Source organism: Henckelia pumila, chromosome 1, assembly GCF_033568475.1.
Source record: "Henckelia pumila isolate YLH828 chromosome 1, ASM3356847v2, whole genome shotgun sequence".
Taxonomy (NCBI): domain Eukaryota; kingdom Viridiplantae; phylum Streptophyta; class Magnoliopsida; order Lamiales; family Gesneriaceae; genus Henckelia; species Henckelia pumila.
The window spans coordinates 107,527,536-107,546,112 of record NC_133120.1 but is presented as its reverse complement, the minus strand read 5'-3'; the positions used below and the strand labels follow the sequence as shown (position 1 = coordinate 107,546,112).

Sequence of the window (18,577 nt, the reverse complement as noted above, 5' to 3'; positions counted from 1 at the left end):
TGAATTTCACCGAAAATCTAAACCGAAAACTGAACCGAATTTTACGGTTCGGTTCGATTAAATACCGAAATATTTTTGGTTTTTCGGTTCGATTTTCGGTTTGACCGAATTTTTATTTATTTTATTTATTTAATTAATTAATTTATATTTATTTATTAATAAAAACAAATAAAAAATGAATTAAAATATTAAAAACCAATTAAAAAAATAAAAATAATTAAAAACCGGTTTTAGGTTCGGTTCGATGAACCGAGCGGAAAAACCAAATCGAAAACCGAAAATCCGAAAAACTGAAATCGGTTCAAACCAAATTTTCGATTTCGACTTGGTTCAGGCAGTTATCCAAACCGTGAACACCCTATGCGTGTGTGTGTATATATATATATTAGCTTTGATCTCACACACCCTAGTGTGTAGAAATTTCGTGAGTAATGATCCCAAATTTTTTTAAAAAAAACCACTAAAACATACATCACTCGCAAAATTTTTGCACATTAGAGTGCGTGAGATCAAAACTAATATATATTCACATACGTATATTGTATCGCGTGTCTTTAATGCACAAAGATCTGAGTTCGTATGCTGTGGATAGCCATGAAACACGAATGCGTGGGGCACATGTTGCAATCAAAACTCCAAATTTGGGATTTAAAACCAAGTTATGATCTTTCAAAATTAATCTCCATTAAGACTAAGATAATTTTTTATAGAATTTTTGTAACGTCCTAAATTCTATTGGAGCGTTACTCAAACATATATACTTAAAAATTCGTGAAAATTAAAAATTTTGAAGAAGCAACATCTTTTTTATTTAATAAGAGTATTAAAAAGTACATAAAATAGTGAAATAAACAATCATAAAATCTTTACCAAACATGACCATAAACTAAAAATCAAAACTTGTTTTTCCTTCATCAACATAAAAGTTTGTTTGATCACTCTCACACGTAAGCCTCGTACTCATGCATCGCCCGCTGGACCGACCCTCGGCTCCTCTTCATGTCCATCAACAAAATCATCGATGAAGGTATCGATATCCTCGTTACCTGCATCATTCAAGTATAGTGAGTCTAAAGCTCAACAAGAATAATGCATAGGATATTACTAAAACTTTAAATGAGAAAAGCATTAACATAAACTTTCATGCAAAACTTAAGATGAACATATCTTGAAGAAATCATAACACAATAAAACATTTGGGGGGTGATGAAGTATGTGTATTGTGATAATCGTCATCATTCATAGTTCATGTTGTACAACAAGTATGTAGTATCACACCCTTAAACTTTTATTCTTTGGATAGCCGCTCCGGAGCTCATCCCGAAGTGCATACCCCGTGTAATCACCAACAAATACATAAATCATCAAAAAAAAAATTCATGTACCATTTCATTCATCATATCATTACATATTGTATCATGCCATTGCCATATATCTCGTAACATCATAAAATCATGCTCATAAAATTTCTCATGATGTTAACATGCGTAAAATACTTCAAAACATTTCATGAGAAATTAGCTTTCATGAGAAAGTCACCTAAACATGCAATACATAACTTAACCGATCTACGTGAGGTATTCCGTCCGTCCCGGACATCGAAAACTCGAAATTTTTTCACAAACTTTCTTAAAAATAATTAAAATACATTAAAATATCATAAACATCATTTTTAGGAACCAAAACATGAATTTCTGGGGGTGGGGATTCGAACTGGTGCGGGCGCGCCACCAAAATGGCGCCCCCGTGCGGCGGCGCTGCCGCGACGTCCTGCGCGCAGGGCGCGACTCCGCCTATTTTTCGATTCTTTTCGTTCTTTTTAAATCCTAAAATGTTTTGGAACATTTTTTCATGAAAAACACCATCCAACAAAATAAAAACTTCGAAAGATTCGAACAAAAAACAACCCAACCATTCAAAGATTTGAACTAAAAATCCTCCTTCAACCTTTCAACCAAAATTCTGATTTCTTGACTTAAAATCATTTAAATCTCAATAAACTTGAACCGAAAACATCAAGAATGCTTCACATATCACAATTGAGCAATATACTCATGAATTTTCAAGAAAACATGCATACATCAACAATCAATCGCCCAGGGTTTACCTTGAAAATACATATACTCTTGAATTAGTTTCAAAACAGTAAAAACTTGCCTGAAACGTTTGCTTAGATTTAACCTGAGCGGAAGGATGATCTAGCCTCGAGAATCGAAAAACCCTAGCCTTGAGATTGCAGTGTTTGAGCGAGAGAAATTTTGGAGAGATTCAAAGCGTTTTAATGAGAGAGAGTTTTTTGAACGCTCGTTTTGTTTTGTGACTAATGAGCTCCTAACACGACCAATTAATTTCAATTAAAATTCTTTAAAATTTTTAACTCTTCCAATAAATAAATTGCACTGCATCAACTTAAACTTTATTTAAAATATTTTTTTAAACTCGCTCGAAGGCTAGTCTTGTCCCTACGATCCAAAAATTAAATATCAAACTTGAAAACTTTAAAATCATAACACATCACATAAAATTTTAGGCATTAAAATAAATAACATAAATTCACATAATAATTAAATTTGCTTAACTAACATGCATGAAATCATATAATTTAATTAATTTATCGCGATTAAACTATGGACTTTTTGGACCTTACAATTTCTAGGAAATATTTATCAGTTTTTCTTTAATAAAATTTTACAAAATTTTTAATTGTTAAAGAAAAAGCCGATAAATGATTCTAAAAGATGAGAAGTGATTTCTAAAAATTTTCTCGCAGACTACCTAAATAGTTGTTAATTTCTCACTTGTTCTTTTTTCTCTCTAAGATTTTTACACAGTATTCCTACGTCCTAGTTATATATGTTCAATTTCTTTTTTTCCCCTGTCAAATACTGTATATAGTCCAATTTATATGTTTCCGAATTTTTTTTTAACTGATATATCTCTATAAACTAAATTTTAGAGACGTATATTTGTCCCTAAGTTTGTTTTTCCAAAAAATAAATAGGTACATATATATATATATATATATATATATTAGACGAAAAGATAATTTCACAAAATAACTAATTAATAATCTATTTGATTATATTATGCAGATAAGCATGTTATATAGAAGAGATGAATTGGTTTTCCAGTACAGGTGGCTAACAACAAAGCATTTAATACTAACTAATAATATCCACCGAAAAGAAAATCTATCTGGCTATTTAATTAATCTAATTACTTGCTAATGCTGAGCTTCCAAAATATTTCCACTTTGATGAATCCCAACAACGTTCAAAGAGATCACGTGCAGTAGAAGAATTCTGCCAGTCCTCGAGGAAGATTCTCTCCCCCAGCGTCGCACAAATGTATGTGAAATTCAATCTCTCTTTTTGCACGTGTTTGTTTATACGTATACATGTGATTCGAATTTTATTGAATGCTAGCACATGCGTTTGAGTGCACCGTTGGAAATTCTCTCATTTGTTTTTTTCAAATTTCAGGTGTTTTTTTTTTATTGCGAAGGATCGGATCGCAGGTTTTCGGGAATGTTTGGAAGTTTATGCGAATGGGAGTATTTCTGAATACGTGTGAAGCGTTGCGGTGGAGATGTTTTTTGAGCGATTAACAAAAAACAAATAAAAATTTGTTTCACAGGGATAAGCGGAGTAATGTTTGTGAATTTCTCGCTTTTTTTTAATATTGGTTTTATGTAGAGGATTGTGATTGATCCAGCTCGGGAGGCGTGGTTTTTGTGGAATCCTTGGAAGTGAAGGCTGTTTTGAAGAGAATTGTAGGAGTAGGTGTGGCGACTGAGTGATTTTTGGAGGGAAGTTAGTGTGAATTGAGTGGAGATGTCTAATTCAAAGGTGGTGTATGAAGGATGGATGGCAAGGTATGGACGGAGGAAGATTGGGAGATCATTTATTCACATGCGATATTTTGTGCTTGAGTGTCGAGTGTTGGCCTATTACAAGAAGAAGCCCCAAGACAATATGGTAAATGCCTTGAGATAACGTCTGTGAGTGTAGAGGTGTCTGATGAATGATTATGCCACAATGAGATATAATAGATAAAAATAGATTTTATCATCTAATCTTCATGTCAACGTTTATGATTCACGAAACTAGATACATTCTTTTATTTCTCAAATCGACTATAAGAAATGCAATGCATCGAAATGGTCTTTTTAGTCTCCTTTTATTTTCTATGTGGTGAGGTACCAACGAAGACTCTTCTTATAGATGGAAACTGTAGAGTGGAAGACAGGGGATTGAAGACACATCATGGACACGTGAGCTGTGATTTACGTTTGCTACATATGTTAGAGAGACTGAAATGTTCTTATATGTTTACATGATTGCCAGCTCTGTTTTTTGGCAGATGGTCTACGTTCTGTCTGTTTTCAACAAAAAAGAGATGTACAATCGAATGACGGTGGGTTGTACTGTACTTTGAATTTTATTGACACTGCCATGATTGTATTTTGGTAACTAAATATTTGCTAGATCTCTCATTCAGAGTTTATAGTTATCTTTTTACCATTATTCACACTATATGTGTGAGTGTTCATTGGCCTGCCACACAATTGATAGGAGCTTTTGGTTGATGATTTGATGGTATAATTTCATGCCATTCTTCTTCAGAACACAGAAAAAACTTAGATATTGGTGCTCTTAGAATAATATTGTCAGCTGCTGGTACTTTTCAGATCAATCCGCTGAAAACTTACTGTTCTGGCAGTGCCTTTCTGTTAGTGGCCATGTAGTTTGTTAAAATGTAAAAAAAACGATCTCCAGAAAAGTTTTTGAGATTGTGAAATAAATCTTCATATTTGTCTTTACATTAAATATTTTGAGTAGAGGATAATATTGGGCTTGTTCTACTTGGAGAAGGCACCTTTGCAACATCCAATGTGTGAGTAAGCCGAAAAGTGTATATTGTGTCAACTTAATTTACGCATAAATAGTATTTGAAACACCACTGATCATATTTTATGAGAACACAGTATTTGTGAATCATTATACACACTTTGAAAGGATTACGAGCTTGTATGATAATCAACCTCGAAATTAATATTAATAAGGGCTTACCATGCAAAATCCACTTTTTAAGCAACACAGAGACAATTGATGAAGTTAATTAATGGTTGTGGAAAAAAATTAGTCATCTAGTTGTTTCAATTCATGACCCAACCTGGTATGAACTGACGCTCTAGCTTCCTTCCGAGCTTTTGTGCAGTTAGGTTTCTCATCTAATTCTATAGGTAATATTTCCAGCATTTTAGTGCTGGGAACTGATCTTGTTGTGCATGTTAATATTGTTTGCTCCAGATGGCAGCTTTCAACATTCAGGATGCACTCATCTGGAAACAAAAGATTGAATCTGTAATTGATCAGGTTTTCTTTATCACCTCCCCAATAGTCATCTTTTTACCATTACATAAAAATGACCATTTGCTAATTTTGAGTTTAAACTAGCTTAATGACTTGTGCATGTTGATGGAATGCAGCACCAAGAATCACAAGCTATTACTGGTAACAAATACCATTCTTTTGAATACAAATCCGGCATGGATAACGGGAGGAATACTTCATCACCAGACAATGAAATTCAGTAAGCATTTTTTGATTTCCAAGTGTTTTATACAGAAAATGTCATAGATCTGATAGCGAGATGTAGATTTTGAAGGAAAAGGGATGGTTTCAGGAAGTCCCTGTCTTATTGTGTCGTAAAGGGCCTCTGATCCTTGAAAGATGGACAATTATTGATTCTAGATAATTATCTATTTAGACATCAGGGAATAGCTTTTACGTAGCGGCGAAGAATTCTCTTTGCTGATGAGTCTTAAGTAAAGTTGGATAAAATATAGAAATATAATGCCAAAATGGATAACATGAAGATTTTGGGGATTGGACTGCCTTGATATGTAGGCCTGAAAATAAAACCGTGAGTGGTGAAAGAGCCACGATTTAAGAGAGAATTCCCAAAGGCTCCTCTGTTGTCTGGAAATTTCCTATGAATCTAGGCTCTCTTCTTCTTAAAATTGGTCCATAAATAGAACCATAACATATCGATATTTTACAAGTAAAGAGTTTATTTTAAAAATGATGACCCACTTTTAAATGTTTCTTCCATTTAACTTCCCAATGTTCTACATGGACTGCAGTATTGGCTAGAGCTAGAGTTGTTCCTTTCTCTTAAGTGGAGGCTAACGATTAGTGGAGTCCTTCAACTATCTGTTAGGCATATTATTCCCCATAATCATCTTGCTGCATATCTGAACTACTTGAGATGGATGTTGTTGTTGTTCATAATACTCCATTTGCTTTACTTTGCTCGGTCGATATTCACTGCAGGGGTAGTGCAACAGAAGATGAAGGCTCTACCAACCGAAGTTTGACACGCAGAACAACAATTGGAAATGGTCTTCACTGGTGACCTCATCGTCTTGGTTTTGGTTGAGTCTATTGAAATTTTAATACCAATGTTCACGTGCAGGTCCCCCTGACTCTGTTTTTGACTGGACAAAGGAATTAGATTCAGACTTGGCTATTCATAATTCTGCTAGTCAGGCATTTTCGAGAAAGTATTGGCGCCTTCTGCAGTGCCAGAATGGTGTGTTGATGTTCCTATGTTATGTTACTTTGGTACCACTGGACTGGTGGAATGGAATTGTATGAACGTTTCAGCAGTTGAAAATGGAAGAATGTGGCATTTATTATGATTATTTATTTTCTTGTACATTTTAGGGCTTCGGATTTTTGAGGAGCTTCTTGAAGTGGATTTTCTTGTATGCACTTTCTTATAATTTTTGCCGTTTCTAGCCTAAATGCGCTGCTAGATACCAGATATCTTATGGTGCTACAGTTTTTGATATAGCCAAAGAGTTGTAGTAGAGCAATGAAAGCTGTTGGGGTGGTCGAAGCTACCTGCGAAGAAATATTCGAGCTAGTAATGCGCATGGATGCGGCAAGATGCGAGTAAGTTCACTTTATTATGGAATCAACACTTGCTCTGTGTATTTCCCATTATTGGCTTTTTACTAGCTGTTGAAAAAGGTCCCTGTTCAGAAGTATTTTTGCAAACATTGTTTGCTTCCTTTGAATCATTAAACGATCTTCATTAGTTCTTTTGAACTCATCTGGCTGTAATTGACTAATTGCTCATGATAAGCATACAATGTATGTGTTTGCACGAATGTAGGGTGAGAATTAATTGCTTCCATTCTTTATAAAAATCACCACATTGAATTCATCGGTGAATATCTCCAGAATATGTGTGAAACGTTCGAGAATTTGGACAATGAAATTAAAATAATTCTCCTTTACTTTTGATCTGAATTTTTTGTTGGCTCAAACAAATAATCTCAGAAAATTTCTCTGGAATCATTTATAAGAAAATAAACTCAAGCAAATTCAAGCTTATTACATGATGTATTAATTTGGTGTTCAGTTTTTGTGATTAACGTTAACGGAAGTTTATTAGTTATGCAGGTGGGATTGTAGTTTCCAGTATGGCAGCTTGGTTGAAGAAGTGGATGGACATACAGCTCTCCTTTACCATCGGCTTCAATTAGACTGGTTTCCAATGTAATTTTGGGTTATTATTAATAGTGTTTTTGGTTTTTCCGTGCCAATATCAGCATCACTAAACATTAGTTACAAATTTACTTGTCAAATGAGTTACAAATCCTTTCGTAATACCCTTGATTCATATCTCATATTTTATCATTGTTCTGATTTTATGGAAAATAAACAAAATATGCTTATTATTTTCTTTCTTATTTTTGCTGGTGATAGTATGTATGTGGTTTGCATAGTTTCAAACTGCTTGCTTGCAATTGAAGGTCGCAACTTGTTTCTCACTTGCCAGAAATGTTGTATTGTTTCTTTTAATGTATTCACTATGTTGGAAGGTGTTATACATATGATTTTTGGTAATTGATGGCGTCATTCAGTATAACGTCTACCAAACACAGGTTTGTCTGGCCTCGCGATCTCTGCTATGTTCGTTACTGGAGGCGAAATGATGATGGGAGTTATGGTAAATGTTTGAGGGCTTGTCCTTGTTCATTCATTTAACTTCCCTTGTTTTTACCACTTTCTATTGTGCAGTTGTATTGTTTCGTTCTAGGAAGCACGGCAATTGTGGTCCACAACCGGGATTTGTGCGTGCTCATATCGAAAGTAAATGTCACTGTTTTTCTACTAGATTGCATAATGGTTTTCTGAAGATTATTTTTCCATCTCTGCTGTAGGTATAAATGTTGTTGTTCATAAACTTTATGTCATGTAACATTGGATTCTGACACACTTGTTTGCTTCTAATTTTAGGTGGGGGATTCAATATTTCACCTCTGAAACCTTGCAACGGAAGGCCCAGAACACAGGTCCAGCATCTCATGCAGATTGACCTTAAAGGTTGGGGAGTGGGCTACATCTCATCATTTCAGCAACACTGTCTACTTCAGATGTTAAATGGTGTTGCCGGTGAGATCTTATACCTAAATTTCTCTTCCTGCAAAATAGGAGGTTTTTATGTTTCGTATACTGTTCTAGGGTCCCAATAATATGTCATTCTCAACATTCATTTTACTTGACCACTCTATAACATGTCCCTGATGTTGGTGGATAAAAATTGATTGGTTAGAGTCTAGGGGCTCTTGGATCCTGGTGCAAGTCGTAATGTGTTGATGGATTGTCACTTCAAGCATCTTCAATTTTATTTGAAAAAGGCAACATGTCCAAGAGAATAAAAAGTTATTTTGTGCCTAAAGGGTCTTGTCTGACACCATTATCTTTATTCCCATTCCTTGGAAGCTATTTCAAAGGCATGCTTGTAAATCATGCAGTTTATAAATTTTTGTTCCTGGTACTCTGAGTTTGACGCTCTGTGAATAATGAGATTGTCTATACTTCTTAATCTTGGAAATGGGGTTTAATGCTATTTGTTCACACACACCTCTGGTGAAGTAGACATACTTTAACCACTTTTTAGTAGACCCCCGGTATATTTTCTTGTGCAATAGTTCCAGAGTGGATTTCATGTTTGCATGGTGGTGAATGTGTTCAGATTTTATCTGTCACAGGACTGAGAGAGTATTTTGCTCAAACTGATGAGAGGACTGTCGATCCTAGAATTCCTGTTATGGTTAATATGACTTCCGTTTCCAGTTCTTCAAGGAAAAGCCAGAAATTAGAGCCATCCTCTGTGCATCGTCGAAGTCCTTCTCTTGATCAAATACACGCTGCAAATGGAAATGCTGTACTGATGGATGAATACTCTGATGAAGAAGAAGATTTGCAATATGCTGATCAAGAGGTTTGTCAGTAATGTCTATAGGATTTATATTCATGTTTGATTTCCATAATAATTTGAATTGCATGACAGGATTCGCCGTCGGCTGTTAAGGTTGAAAACAAAGGAACTGGTACGTTATGCATTCAGTAACTAATTGCATATATACACTTTTTATGTACTATACACTGCAAAGTACTCGTTCTATTTGCTTGAAGCCTATGAAGAACCTCAAGACCAAATAGAATTGTCCATTTTCTCTGGCAATCTTCGGCGTGTGGATAATGATAAGGCTCGTGACTGTTGGACACTATCCGATGGAAACAACTTCAGAGTTCGTAGCAAGCATTTCTGCTATGACAAATCCAAGGTACTCAATCTTTGCTTAGGAACATATCAAATGCCTTCTTTAGGCGGCCTAATTTATTCATATCAATCTTACAGCAATTTTACTGCACCTTTTTCTTTTTGAAGATTCCTGCAGGTAAACCTATTATGGACCTTGTCTCTGTAGACTGGTTCAAAGATACAAAGAGAATGGATCATGTCGCGAGACGGCGTGGTTGTGCAGCACAAGTAAGATTCTCCAGGGTTGTGTGTTTTGTTAATTCATTTAGTTAATCTACTACGTATTCTTTCACAATTGCGTTTTTTTTGTGTAAGAATGTTGAGTTGATTTTAAGCATTTTACTACGTTTTTATTCTCATAAAGTGACCTTATCTAGCTATTTTCTAGGTTGCATCAGATAGAGGATATTTCTCGATTGTTTTCAACTTCCAAGTAAGTTGATTATACACACCTGATTCAATTCTTAGTATTTTATTTGATTGTGTGTAGATTGATAAAATATCAGTTCATTTAGGTACCTGGCTCGACGCATTACAGCATGGTATTTTATTTTGTGGCTAAAGAATTAGAATCAGGATCCCTCTTGCAGCGGTTTGTTGATGGGGATGATGAGTTCCGCAATAGTAAACTGAAACCTATTCCATCGGTTCCAAAGGTATCTTTCTTTTACTTTCCTTTTGTTAGAGAACCTTTGCACCCTTTATAGTGATGACTAATGTCTGTTGATCGAATAATTGTTGAAAGAACCAACTCCATTTGATATCAAGGAGCTTATCATCCTCGTCGCTAACTATTCAGAATTTATTTCCAACAGTACGTATAAAAATTACTTGCAAGAAGGTGTTTGCTAATAAGCTTCTATATGTTCTGACATATTTAATGTGTATTTTGTGGTAGCTCCATAAAAGTACTATGACAAGTATCATTGGGTAAGAAATACTCTGAAGATGAACTCCATGGGAGCTTTTTTGCTCAACTTAGAAATGTGTGATTATCTCATTCATGATGAACTCCTTACAACAATTTTTTTGGGCTTTTCTTTCACAAAATTTTTGAGTAAGCACCACAATTTTTGAGTAAGCACCGTGGGTAAAGCTTATATGTTTCGTACTTCAACAAATTGGAAGCCCATGATGTTTATTTTTGGTGAAATAATTGTTGCTGTCATATATATGCCTCTGCAACTTCATCATGTTTCATATCTCATTATTAATTAACGTCGTGCGTCGATTAGGGTTCTTGGATTGTCCGCCAGAGTGTTGGAAGCTCCCCGTGTTTACTAGGAAAAGCAGTCGATTGCAACTATATACTTGGTCCCAAGTACTTAGAAGTAAGATTCATCGTGTCAAATCATACATATTTTTCAATATGCAATAAGGCTAGCACCAGGTTGAGTTATCATTTAATTTCCACCGAGATTACAAAATTATCCATTTTCCAGGTTGATGTTGATATTGGTTCTTCAACCGTGGCTAATGGTGTCCTGGGGCTCGTAATTGGTGTTGTTACGACACTTGTTATTGATATGGCTTTTCTTGTTCAGGTATACTTGCATCTTAAACTGCTTACAATACATGTACTACTTTGCTTATGTATGAGAGAGTGAAATGCATGGTTGGTTTGTTTGGTGATCATAGTAAAAATAATATGTTGGTCATTTTCAAATCCTAAAGAATATGTTGTTGATTCTGAATATAATAATAACTGATAATATGCTTTGAGACGATTTTAAATTAAAATTGGGGATGCAAGTATAAGGTTTTAAAAATTGAGATATACTGATGCATTTTTGTTCTTCTTTCTTTTCTTTTTTTAATCTTAATCACAAAAGATGTAAACAACAGGGCCATACATTTTTATGTTAAGATGTCGAACGCTTTCAGTTGTATCAATTCTATAGATTTCCAGTTAAGCGTTTAGGGTTAAAATTGCGTTGATTGATCATACAGCATAAGAGATGCTATATAACTTGTTGCACTTCAGGCCAATACAACAGAAGAGTTGCCGGAGCGGCTCATAGGTGCCGTCCGACTTTGTCATCTCGACTTATCATCTGCTATTGTGCCGAATCTAAACTCAGATCCTCCCGAGTCAGTCCGGTCGTGATTCGCACCAACTACATGAATGCAGTGGATTGCTGGTCTTGATTTTTTGTTTCTTTTTTGTTTTGTTTGTTTGTTTCCTGAAAATCACGTCATCTCATTTGACTAATAGAATGAGCCATTTTCTCTATGCACAAGCATATAAAATTTTACATATATTTGTTATTACATCTCAATTGCAGAAATACCATTCCCAACCATACATAGGAAAAATACGAAATTTTATAGTACGTTATATAACACAGGTATTCTACTCACGTACGAGGTGAAGCCCCATATTTCACGATAGTATCTTACCAGATATAACATAGAACATGTCGCCTAATTGTTGCTCACGGACTTGATCAATTCCTTTATAGATTCCGTAGAACTCGATGGGAAGCCACTCTCAAACGTACGTTCTATATTGACAGCTCGTTCATGGACTTCCTTATCACCCATCAGGCTATCAATCCCTTGCACTATATCACTCTTCTTCACCATCTTTGTTAAATTATCACCAGTTGCAACCATGATTCCTGTCTTCAGATAATCCGCGACCAATTTCGCGTTATAGTATTGGTCGCCCCGAATTGGCCAGGCCAAGATCGGGACCCCTCTCCCGAGCGCCTCCACAGTCGAATTCCACCCACAATGTGATAGAAATCCACCGGTGGCCGGATGACTCAATATCAGTAACTGAGGAGCCCAACCCCTGATGACTATCCCTCTATTCCCAACCTTTTCATCCAATCCTTCAGGATAGAAGCCCTCATCCTTGTCATCTGAACCATGTTTCTCACCAGGAGGTGGTTTCGTTTTCCCCGAACCCGACTGGATCACCCATATAAACGACCATTTCGAATCTGCCAATGCATCAGCTAATTGCTCATATTCCTCCACATTGGGTCCAACTTCACTGCCAAATGCTATGTAAATGACTGATTTACTCGCCTTCGAGTCCAACCATTGGCTAATCTCATCCTCGGTGTAGTTCGATTTCCGCTTTGATCTACTATCCCGGTCGTGAATCACCTTCCCGATCGATTTCCAGTACGTGTCCGGTAGCAATGGACCGACCCCGAACACCGGCTTGTTCGCTTGATGGGACAAGTACTCGAGAAACGGGCCTTCCAGCTCCTGGCATGTGTTGAGCAGCAAAGCTGCGGAATCATCTCCATCTTGCAACCAACGAGGAGCCTGACCCGGGTTTCGGAGGCCGAAATCCGGGCCCTGCTTGCCGTATTTGTGCTCTCCAGGCGGCGGCGCTCCGAATTCGAGACTGCGCCTCTTGGTTTCCGAATATCTGAGCGCCACGCAATCGGGCAACCCGGCGAGCTGTCGGGTCTCACCCGGCTTCATGTCGTGCGCCTTGGTTTTCCAAGCGGCGTGCTCCATAGCAGTGGAAGCTGCGCCGCAAGTGAAGAAGGAGACGATGGGTACGTTCTCTCTCAGAAATATCTCCTTGCTCCAGCTCATCATCAGGTCCATCACCACGCAGCTGGGTCGGGTCTGACCCGAACCCTTTTTATATCTCTCGGCAAGAAACTTCTCTATCCCCTGCCGCATCTTCCGATTGGCGTGCTCGGGATGCGGGCCCTTTTCACGTTCGTGCCGCGATTGCGATTCCGACACATCGATCTCTAGAACTTCAACGGAGGGGTTATTTTCGTGGAGAGTGGAAGGGATGGAGGAAGAAAGATGGGAAGGAATGATCAAGATGACCTTGGATTTGCTGCAAGAAGTGAGGCGCTTGCAGAGCTCCACCGAAGGGTTCAGGTGGCCCTGCCCGAAAAATGGCAGCACGAAAATATCAGAAGCAGCTCCCATCGATAGAGAAATACCAAATATTCCAGAAGCAGCGATCGATGTAGGAGTCCAGAAAGCAGTGGAAAATCAAGACAAGAAGAAGACGTAGTTGATAAGTAAAGATTTCGAAACTTTTTGACTGATTGGTACTACGAATGAGTGGCATCAAAGATACATACACCATTTATATAGCGCAACACACACGGAATATTACGGTATCTACGCGAAAGTCCTTCGATTACTATACGATATTATAAGATAATATTTTGTGTCGTTAAATGACACGTTGCAAGTTGTCTTAAAGAAATTTCAAGTGTCGGTAATGATTCCGCCATGTGTAAGATTTGGGCGTTAAACATTGTAACGTTGGAGGCCAGGTTGTAAACTTAAATGGTGATGAATGGGTTTCCATGAAATTCTAGCCTCTAGGACACTTGACACTTGCCATTAGTTCAGTTCTCCGAAAAGTCAAAAGAGAAATAAAATACATATAATAGAAGTAGAATAATATATGATCAAATAAAGGGGGTGTGTAGTTTAGTAGTTACTGGAATAGCATATGAAGAAAAAGGGAAAAAAAACAACTCACGAAATATAATGTGTACATGATTCAAGCTGATGGAAGAATTTCCAAGGCAACTTGCTTGAGTGATGGCATCTCTTGTTGCTGATGCACGCAGACATAATTGTTTCTCACTTTTCTAAGGACTGTCCAGGGTCCTGGATAACACCTGCATGAAAAACCAACCAAGAAAACTTATACCTCAACTGATCATATCTCCATTTGTGTTTTGGATTGATGAATTGGATTTGAAGCAAAAGATTTAATCTTTGAAAGGATTTGAGATATGCATTTCGAATTCCACTCGTACGAGATATATTTGAAATCTTCCAAAATTACTATTGACATGAAGTAGATTTGAAATCTACTTGAATTTTGTCTTTGATTCAGGTTAAGTAATTTAAAATCAATGATTTCAAGATTCATCGATCCAAATACAACCTTATATAATAACAATTTTTATGCATCAAATCGGTATTTAAAAGAGAAGTCTACGTAAAAAACGAACTTGTGAAAATCCCACCATCCACAATTCATATTTCTGCCATTTTTATTTCGTTGCAACTTTTATCAACAAGAATTGATGTCAAGTACTTTTCTTTTTTAGAACAAAAAAGCTTCTAGTTTGAACAAAGAAGAGTGGTTACGGAAGAAGGGTAGCATTATACCTGAACAGGACACCTCCATTTCTTCCTTTAAAGTTGTGAATGTAATAGACAGTCTCCATCTTAGGCAAGAGTGTTTGAGTAAGTGCAGCCAGTTTTGGATAGAAAAATGGTGGATAATCTTCAGGGCTGTCATGGAAAATTTTAGATAATTCCATTTGGATGTATCGTCATGTATCAAATGGAAAGAAATTTGAGCAACTTATTAGGTTCAAGAAACTGTTAAAATTACTGAATTTCGGGAGACAATCTTTAAATTACGGAGGCGATGCTCATGTCCACGAGGCATGGCACTTGCTGAGAAGATTCACAGAACAAATAGATATTTATAGAGAGAAGGATACAGCCAGATCTTATTCTGTCAAGTTCTCCATTGAAAATGATCAGTTTTCGAGCAGTGTTCACCACAGCTTCTTTGTACAGTTCTTCCACAACTAGCATTTCTGGACAGCAAAAAAACAGAAGTAAATCCCAGGTAGTAATCACGTCAAATAAGAACCAAATATCAGAGGAGAATTGGACATTAAAGGGCACCATTAACGTTGAAATACGGATAGCCGACCAGGAAAAGTTCATCTTCAGGCTTCACACGGTCAGACATTTTAACTTTTGATTCAAAACCGAAATCTTGAAATAATGATGGCTTTGTCAAGTAGTCTAGCTTTAGAGAAGCTCCAGAAAATGCTGATTTTCTCGCAAATGTTACTTCATTAGCTTCTGGGAAGAACTGCAGGGTTTAGGAAACTGTATCAGGCACAGCATAATTTACAGAAATACATGCAGGACTGATTATGGAGCATCAACAATTCTAATTTCTACTTGCAAGGAGAACCCAAAAGATATAAGTGAATGAAGATGAATCATATGACTAAAATCCGATAATTGTTCTGATCAAACAACTAGCATGAGCAAAGTAAAAAAAAAAAAGAAGAAGCTAAATAATGTGTCACAAGAATGGGTCGAATTAGAAATGAGCTAGGTGGTGGTGATTGAGCTTCATTCCACTGTTAGAGGCACTCGTAAGCAAATTAGAGGAGATACAGAGAGTAAACTCAAAGTAAAATAGCGGCAGGCAAAATTAACTTGGATCGAGTCATGGAGCATTGCATGAGTTGTTTTTTTCCGGAATCGCCGTTTTGATCTAAAATAGAGCAAAATGGGGAAGAAAGATCGTTACAACTGACTTCAACTGGTTTGGGATCAACATAACCCACACAGTTAACAAAACAATCACAAATTATACCTACACTACATCAAAGGACACAATCATTTACATCGATAGATGAGCATATTTTTTATGATCAGGGTCCCATATTACAAGAATCCATGTTTCCGTAACACCAGAAAGTTGCAGAAGCATAACTATGAAATCTATGAAAATCTTGAGTTTCTCAAAAGTACTCATCAGAAATCTTTCAAGGCATTCAAACAAATTTATCACCTACAATTCTAGTTCGTGTGGTTTTCTCTGGACTAATGAGAAGGTCACAGAACTCACGAAGAAGTTGCATACTCCCTGTCATTTCTATCCCCCCCTCGCCATCACCTGATAAAAACACAAACTATATAAGTGGATCAAAAGTTAAATATCTTCCAGGGATCATGAAAACAACATAGGATAAGAAAAGAGAAGAAAAATGGTTATATTTAGAATATTACCTGGCACAGAATCCAACCCTGCAGTGGGAAATTCAATTTCCTGTGGCAGAAATTGTTGCTCACAAACTCTGGAATTTGGAGTATGTAATGCTTGTTTACTTATTCTGTCATCACCAAATGTTTAACGAGAAGATAATAGAAGAAGAAGTGACTGACCATCAGCTGCCTGTTGTTCTTTACTGCCAATTCAGTGGCTTCTTTAGCCTGTTAATCGTCACCACAATGAGGTATTACGTTCAAGGAAGCGAAAACATAAGATAGTTTGTACATACTAAAAGGAAAGTTCAAGTTCTCAAAAGATGTTCCATATCACAAACAAGGACTTAAACCCGAAGTTTGTGAATAATTACAATATGCAATGGCTGCACATATTCTAAGCACAACCCACTCTGTGCGGTGAGTTCTAACCATGGTTCTCTGCAGGCTACAGCGCCCTGTCATGGAATGGACGTGACAAGCATAACAAAATAAGAAAGAAAGGCCAGCTCTCATACTCCTAGTGTCTTATGGCCTATGGGAATAGCACGGAGTGCGGGTGAGTTTGGTGAAAAGCAATCGAAAGTCAAACAATTCTGCACAAGCGCTTGAGATGTTGAACTGAAAACAGGCGAAAGAAGATGTTGTGATGACTTAGTATGTTAGGTTATAAACGTGTGACCTCATGAGTTTATAAGTCTCTCTTTATTATTAGTTTAATATTTCAACGTGGGATATTGTAACGTAGTATCGCGATAAAATGTATTTTAAACATGTTATTATTTTTCATCATCAAAAAAACCTCGAAAAAATCATTAAATCTACATGACATAGCAATGGAAATGGATTAGGAGCTACCACAAATGCATCGGCAACACAAAATAGTTGGTAAAAATTTGAAACCATGCACAGAGAAAGCTTACTTGCTCAAGAAGTTCAAAATAATCACTTGGAAAAGGCACATCAAGCTTTGCTGATGAACCGCCTTTCCCAGAAGCAGCATTGACCACGAGTTGAGGATTTCTTGAAATATTAAGAAAAATGGTTCTTTGATCGCATCTTCTTTTTTCTGTCCCAATCGAGAAGCCTCCACAACCACAACCCTTCATTTTGTTCAAACACAACAATAGAATTATGTCCATATTCAAAAAGTCTTAATGCATTGAAAAGTCAGATAAAAAAAAAACATTACAAGAAAACTAGTAGGAAAGGAATTTTTTTATACATCAACAAGGATTGTTGTTGGCTTCTTGATTTCTTGAAAAACTTAAAAGAATAATAACATTGGATGTTTAAAGAAAGAAGAAAACGAGACAAGAAAACCCAATACCAAGGCACAAACAATTCCGATAATCTTGAAAATAAACAATGGGATTCACTATTTACCCGTCGGTTTGAAGGGGACGACAGAGAAACTGGAATCCCTGAAGAGGTTGCAGAATTCAGCAGAGACATTTGGAAAGGTTGAACTTTGTTGTGTGTTTGCAATTGCCGCTGTTTTGATTTTGGCTGAGGATTTTATATTTTACTTTGATTGGCTCTGGTCTCAATCTCTTCACTTCATCATGTTCCATTGGAGTGTCGGGTCCACACCAATTTATGAATTTAGCCGAATTTTAAGCAGCAGAAGGTTTTTCTTTTTTCATTTTAATATATAACTAGTAAAAGTAAGGTGCATCAACATCTTTTGTTGTCGATAAATATTGTTAAATAAATTAATTAAGATAAGATGTAATTAATAAATAATTTTTATGATAATAATATATATTTTTTGAAAAAAAAACTATCACGTGTTTTAGTTATGTAATTCATATAATCTTCGACATTGAAACTAGTAAAAATATTTGTAATTATGACATGCTTCATACCATGAATTCGTCTTAATTTATATCTCATGTATGTATGATTTATTATTTATTTGTTAATAAGTGAGATATGTTACTCAAATTATATTAAATATAATTTTGTAACTTTTTATGTTATATGTTGATCACTATTGATTAATGAAAAAAATTTGGTGTAGATAATACATTCTAAAACTTAATTTAAACTATTGCGTCAAATATATTTTTTATTTTATATTTGAAATTTTTCTCTCTTTAACGATTTTTCATATCATGTGTTTTTTATTCTCAATGAAATAATCATAATTATCATCATTTTACATTATTATTAAAGTAGATATCCTATAATTAAC

The 18,577-nt window shown here is 36.1% G+C and overlaps 3 protein-coding genes across 5 annotated transcripts; 1 reads left to right on the top strand and 2 right to left on the bottom strand.

Annotated features, from left to right (window-relative positions):
* The first annotated feature begins 3,150 nt into the window (after positions 1 to 3,150).
* Positions 3,151 to 11,860, top strand: LOC140874639 (protein ENHANCED DISEASE RESISTANCE 2-like). Of its 2 annotated transcripts, XM_073277993.1 has the most exons (23): positions 3,151 to 3,347; positions 3,483 to 3,977; positions 4,199 to 4,273; positions 4,363 to 4,416; positions 5,313 to 5,378; positions 5,492 to 5,595; positions 6,339 to 6,406; positions 6,481 to 6,597; positions 6,732 to 6,772; positions 6,862 to 6,962; positions 7,476 to 7,571; positions 7,961 to 8,025; positions 8,097 to 8,168; positions 8,316 to 8,471; positions 9,071 to 9,303; positions 9,373 to 9,412; positions 9,498 to 9,649; positions 9,754 to 9,855; positions 10,016 to 10,060; positions 10,143 to 10,283; positions 10,863 to 10,958; positions 11,070 to 11,171; positions 11,612 to 11,860. In XM_073277993.1, exons 2-23 carry the CDS (start codon positions 3,834 to 3,836, stop codon positions 11,732 to 11,734), a joined length of 2,193 nt encoding a protein of 730 aa, XP_073134094.1. In that variant the 5' UTR covers positions 3,151 to 3,347; positions 3,483 to 3,833; the 3' UTR covers positions 11,735 to 11,860. The 2 variants fall into 2 exon arrangements, with proteins under 2 accessions (XP_073134094.1, XP_073134095.1); XM_073277994.1 differs by lacking the exon at positions 3,151 to 3,347 and having other exon boundaries at positions 3,894 to 3,977; positions 4,224 to 4,273.
* A 12-nt stretch (positions 11,861 to 11,872) lies between these two features.
* Positions 11,873 to 13,686, bottom strand: LOC140874640 (UDP-glucosyl transferase 73B2-like). The gene has a single exon (XM_073277995.1). The coding sequence runs from the start codon at positions 13,537 to 13,539 to the stop codon at positions 12,052 to 12,054; it is 1,488 nt and encodes a 495-aa protein (XP_073134096.1). The 5' UTR covers positions 13,540 to 13,686; the 3' UTR covers positions 11,873 to 12,051.
* A 323-nt stretch (positions 13,687 to 14,009) lies between these two features.
* On the bottom strand, positions 14,010 to 17,939 carry LOC140874641 (protein LPA3). Of its 2 annotated transcripts, XM_073277996.1 has the most exons (9): positions 17,767 to 17,939; positions 17,304 to 17,483; positions 16,561 to 16,608; positions 16,405 to 16,444; positions 16,191 to 16,291; positions 15,280 to 15,472; positions 15,090 to 15,188; positions 14,749 to 14,866; positions 14,010 to 14,249 (listed from the first exon to the last, which is right to left on the bottom strand). In XM_073277996.1, exons 1-9 carry the CDS (start codon positions 17,833 to 17,835, stop codon positions 14,129 to 14,131), a joined length of 969 nt encoding a protein of 322 aa, XP_073134097.1. In that variant the 5' UTR covers positions 17,836 to 17,939; the 3' UTR covers positions 14,010 to 14,128. The 2 variants fall into 2 exon arrangements, with proteins under 2 accessions (XP_073134097.1, XP_073134098.1); XM_073277997.1 differs by lacking the exon at positions 14,010 to 14,249 and having other exon boundaries at positions 14,749 to 14,874; positions 14,978 to 15,188.
* Positions 17,940 to 18,577: the final 638 nt, after the last annotated feature.

Coding starts and splice junctions, on each gene's coding strand:
- LOC140874641 (XM_073277996.1), bottom strand. CDS start 17,835: ATGTCTCTGCTGAATTCTGCAACCTCTTCAGGGATTCCAGTTTCTCTG. Junction 15,473..16,190: donor AAACCACACGAACTAGAATT/GTAGGTGATAAA, acceptor TAAACCCTGCAG/TTCTTCCCAGAAGCTAATGA. Junction 14,250..14,748: donor AATGGAGGTGTCCTGTTCAG/GTATAATGCTAC, acceptor TTTTTCATGCAG/GTGTTATCCAGGACCCTGGA.
- LOC140874640 (XM_073277995.1), bottom strand. CDS start 13,539: ATGGGAGCTGCTTCTGATATTTTCGTGCTGCCATTTTTCGGGCAGGGC.
- LOC140874639 (XM_073277993.1), top strand. CDS start 3,834: ATGTCTAATTCAAAGGTGGTGTATGAAGGATGGATGGCAAGGTATGGA. Junction 9,413..9,497: donor GGTTGAAAACAAAGGAACTG/GTACGTTATGCA, acceptor ATTTGCTTGAAG/CCTATGAAGAACCTCAAGAC. Junction 9,856..10,015: donor GGCGTGGTTGTGCAGCACAA/GTAAGATTCTCC, acceptor GCTATTTTCTAG/GTTGCATCAGATAGAGGATA.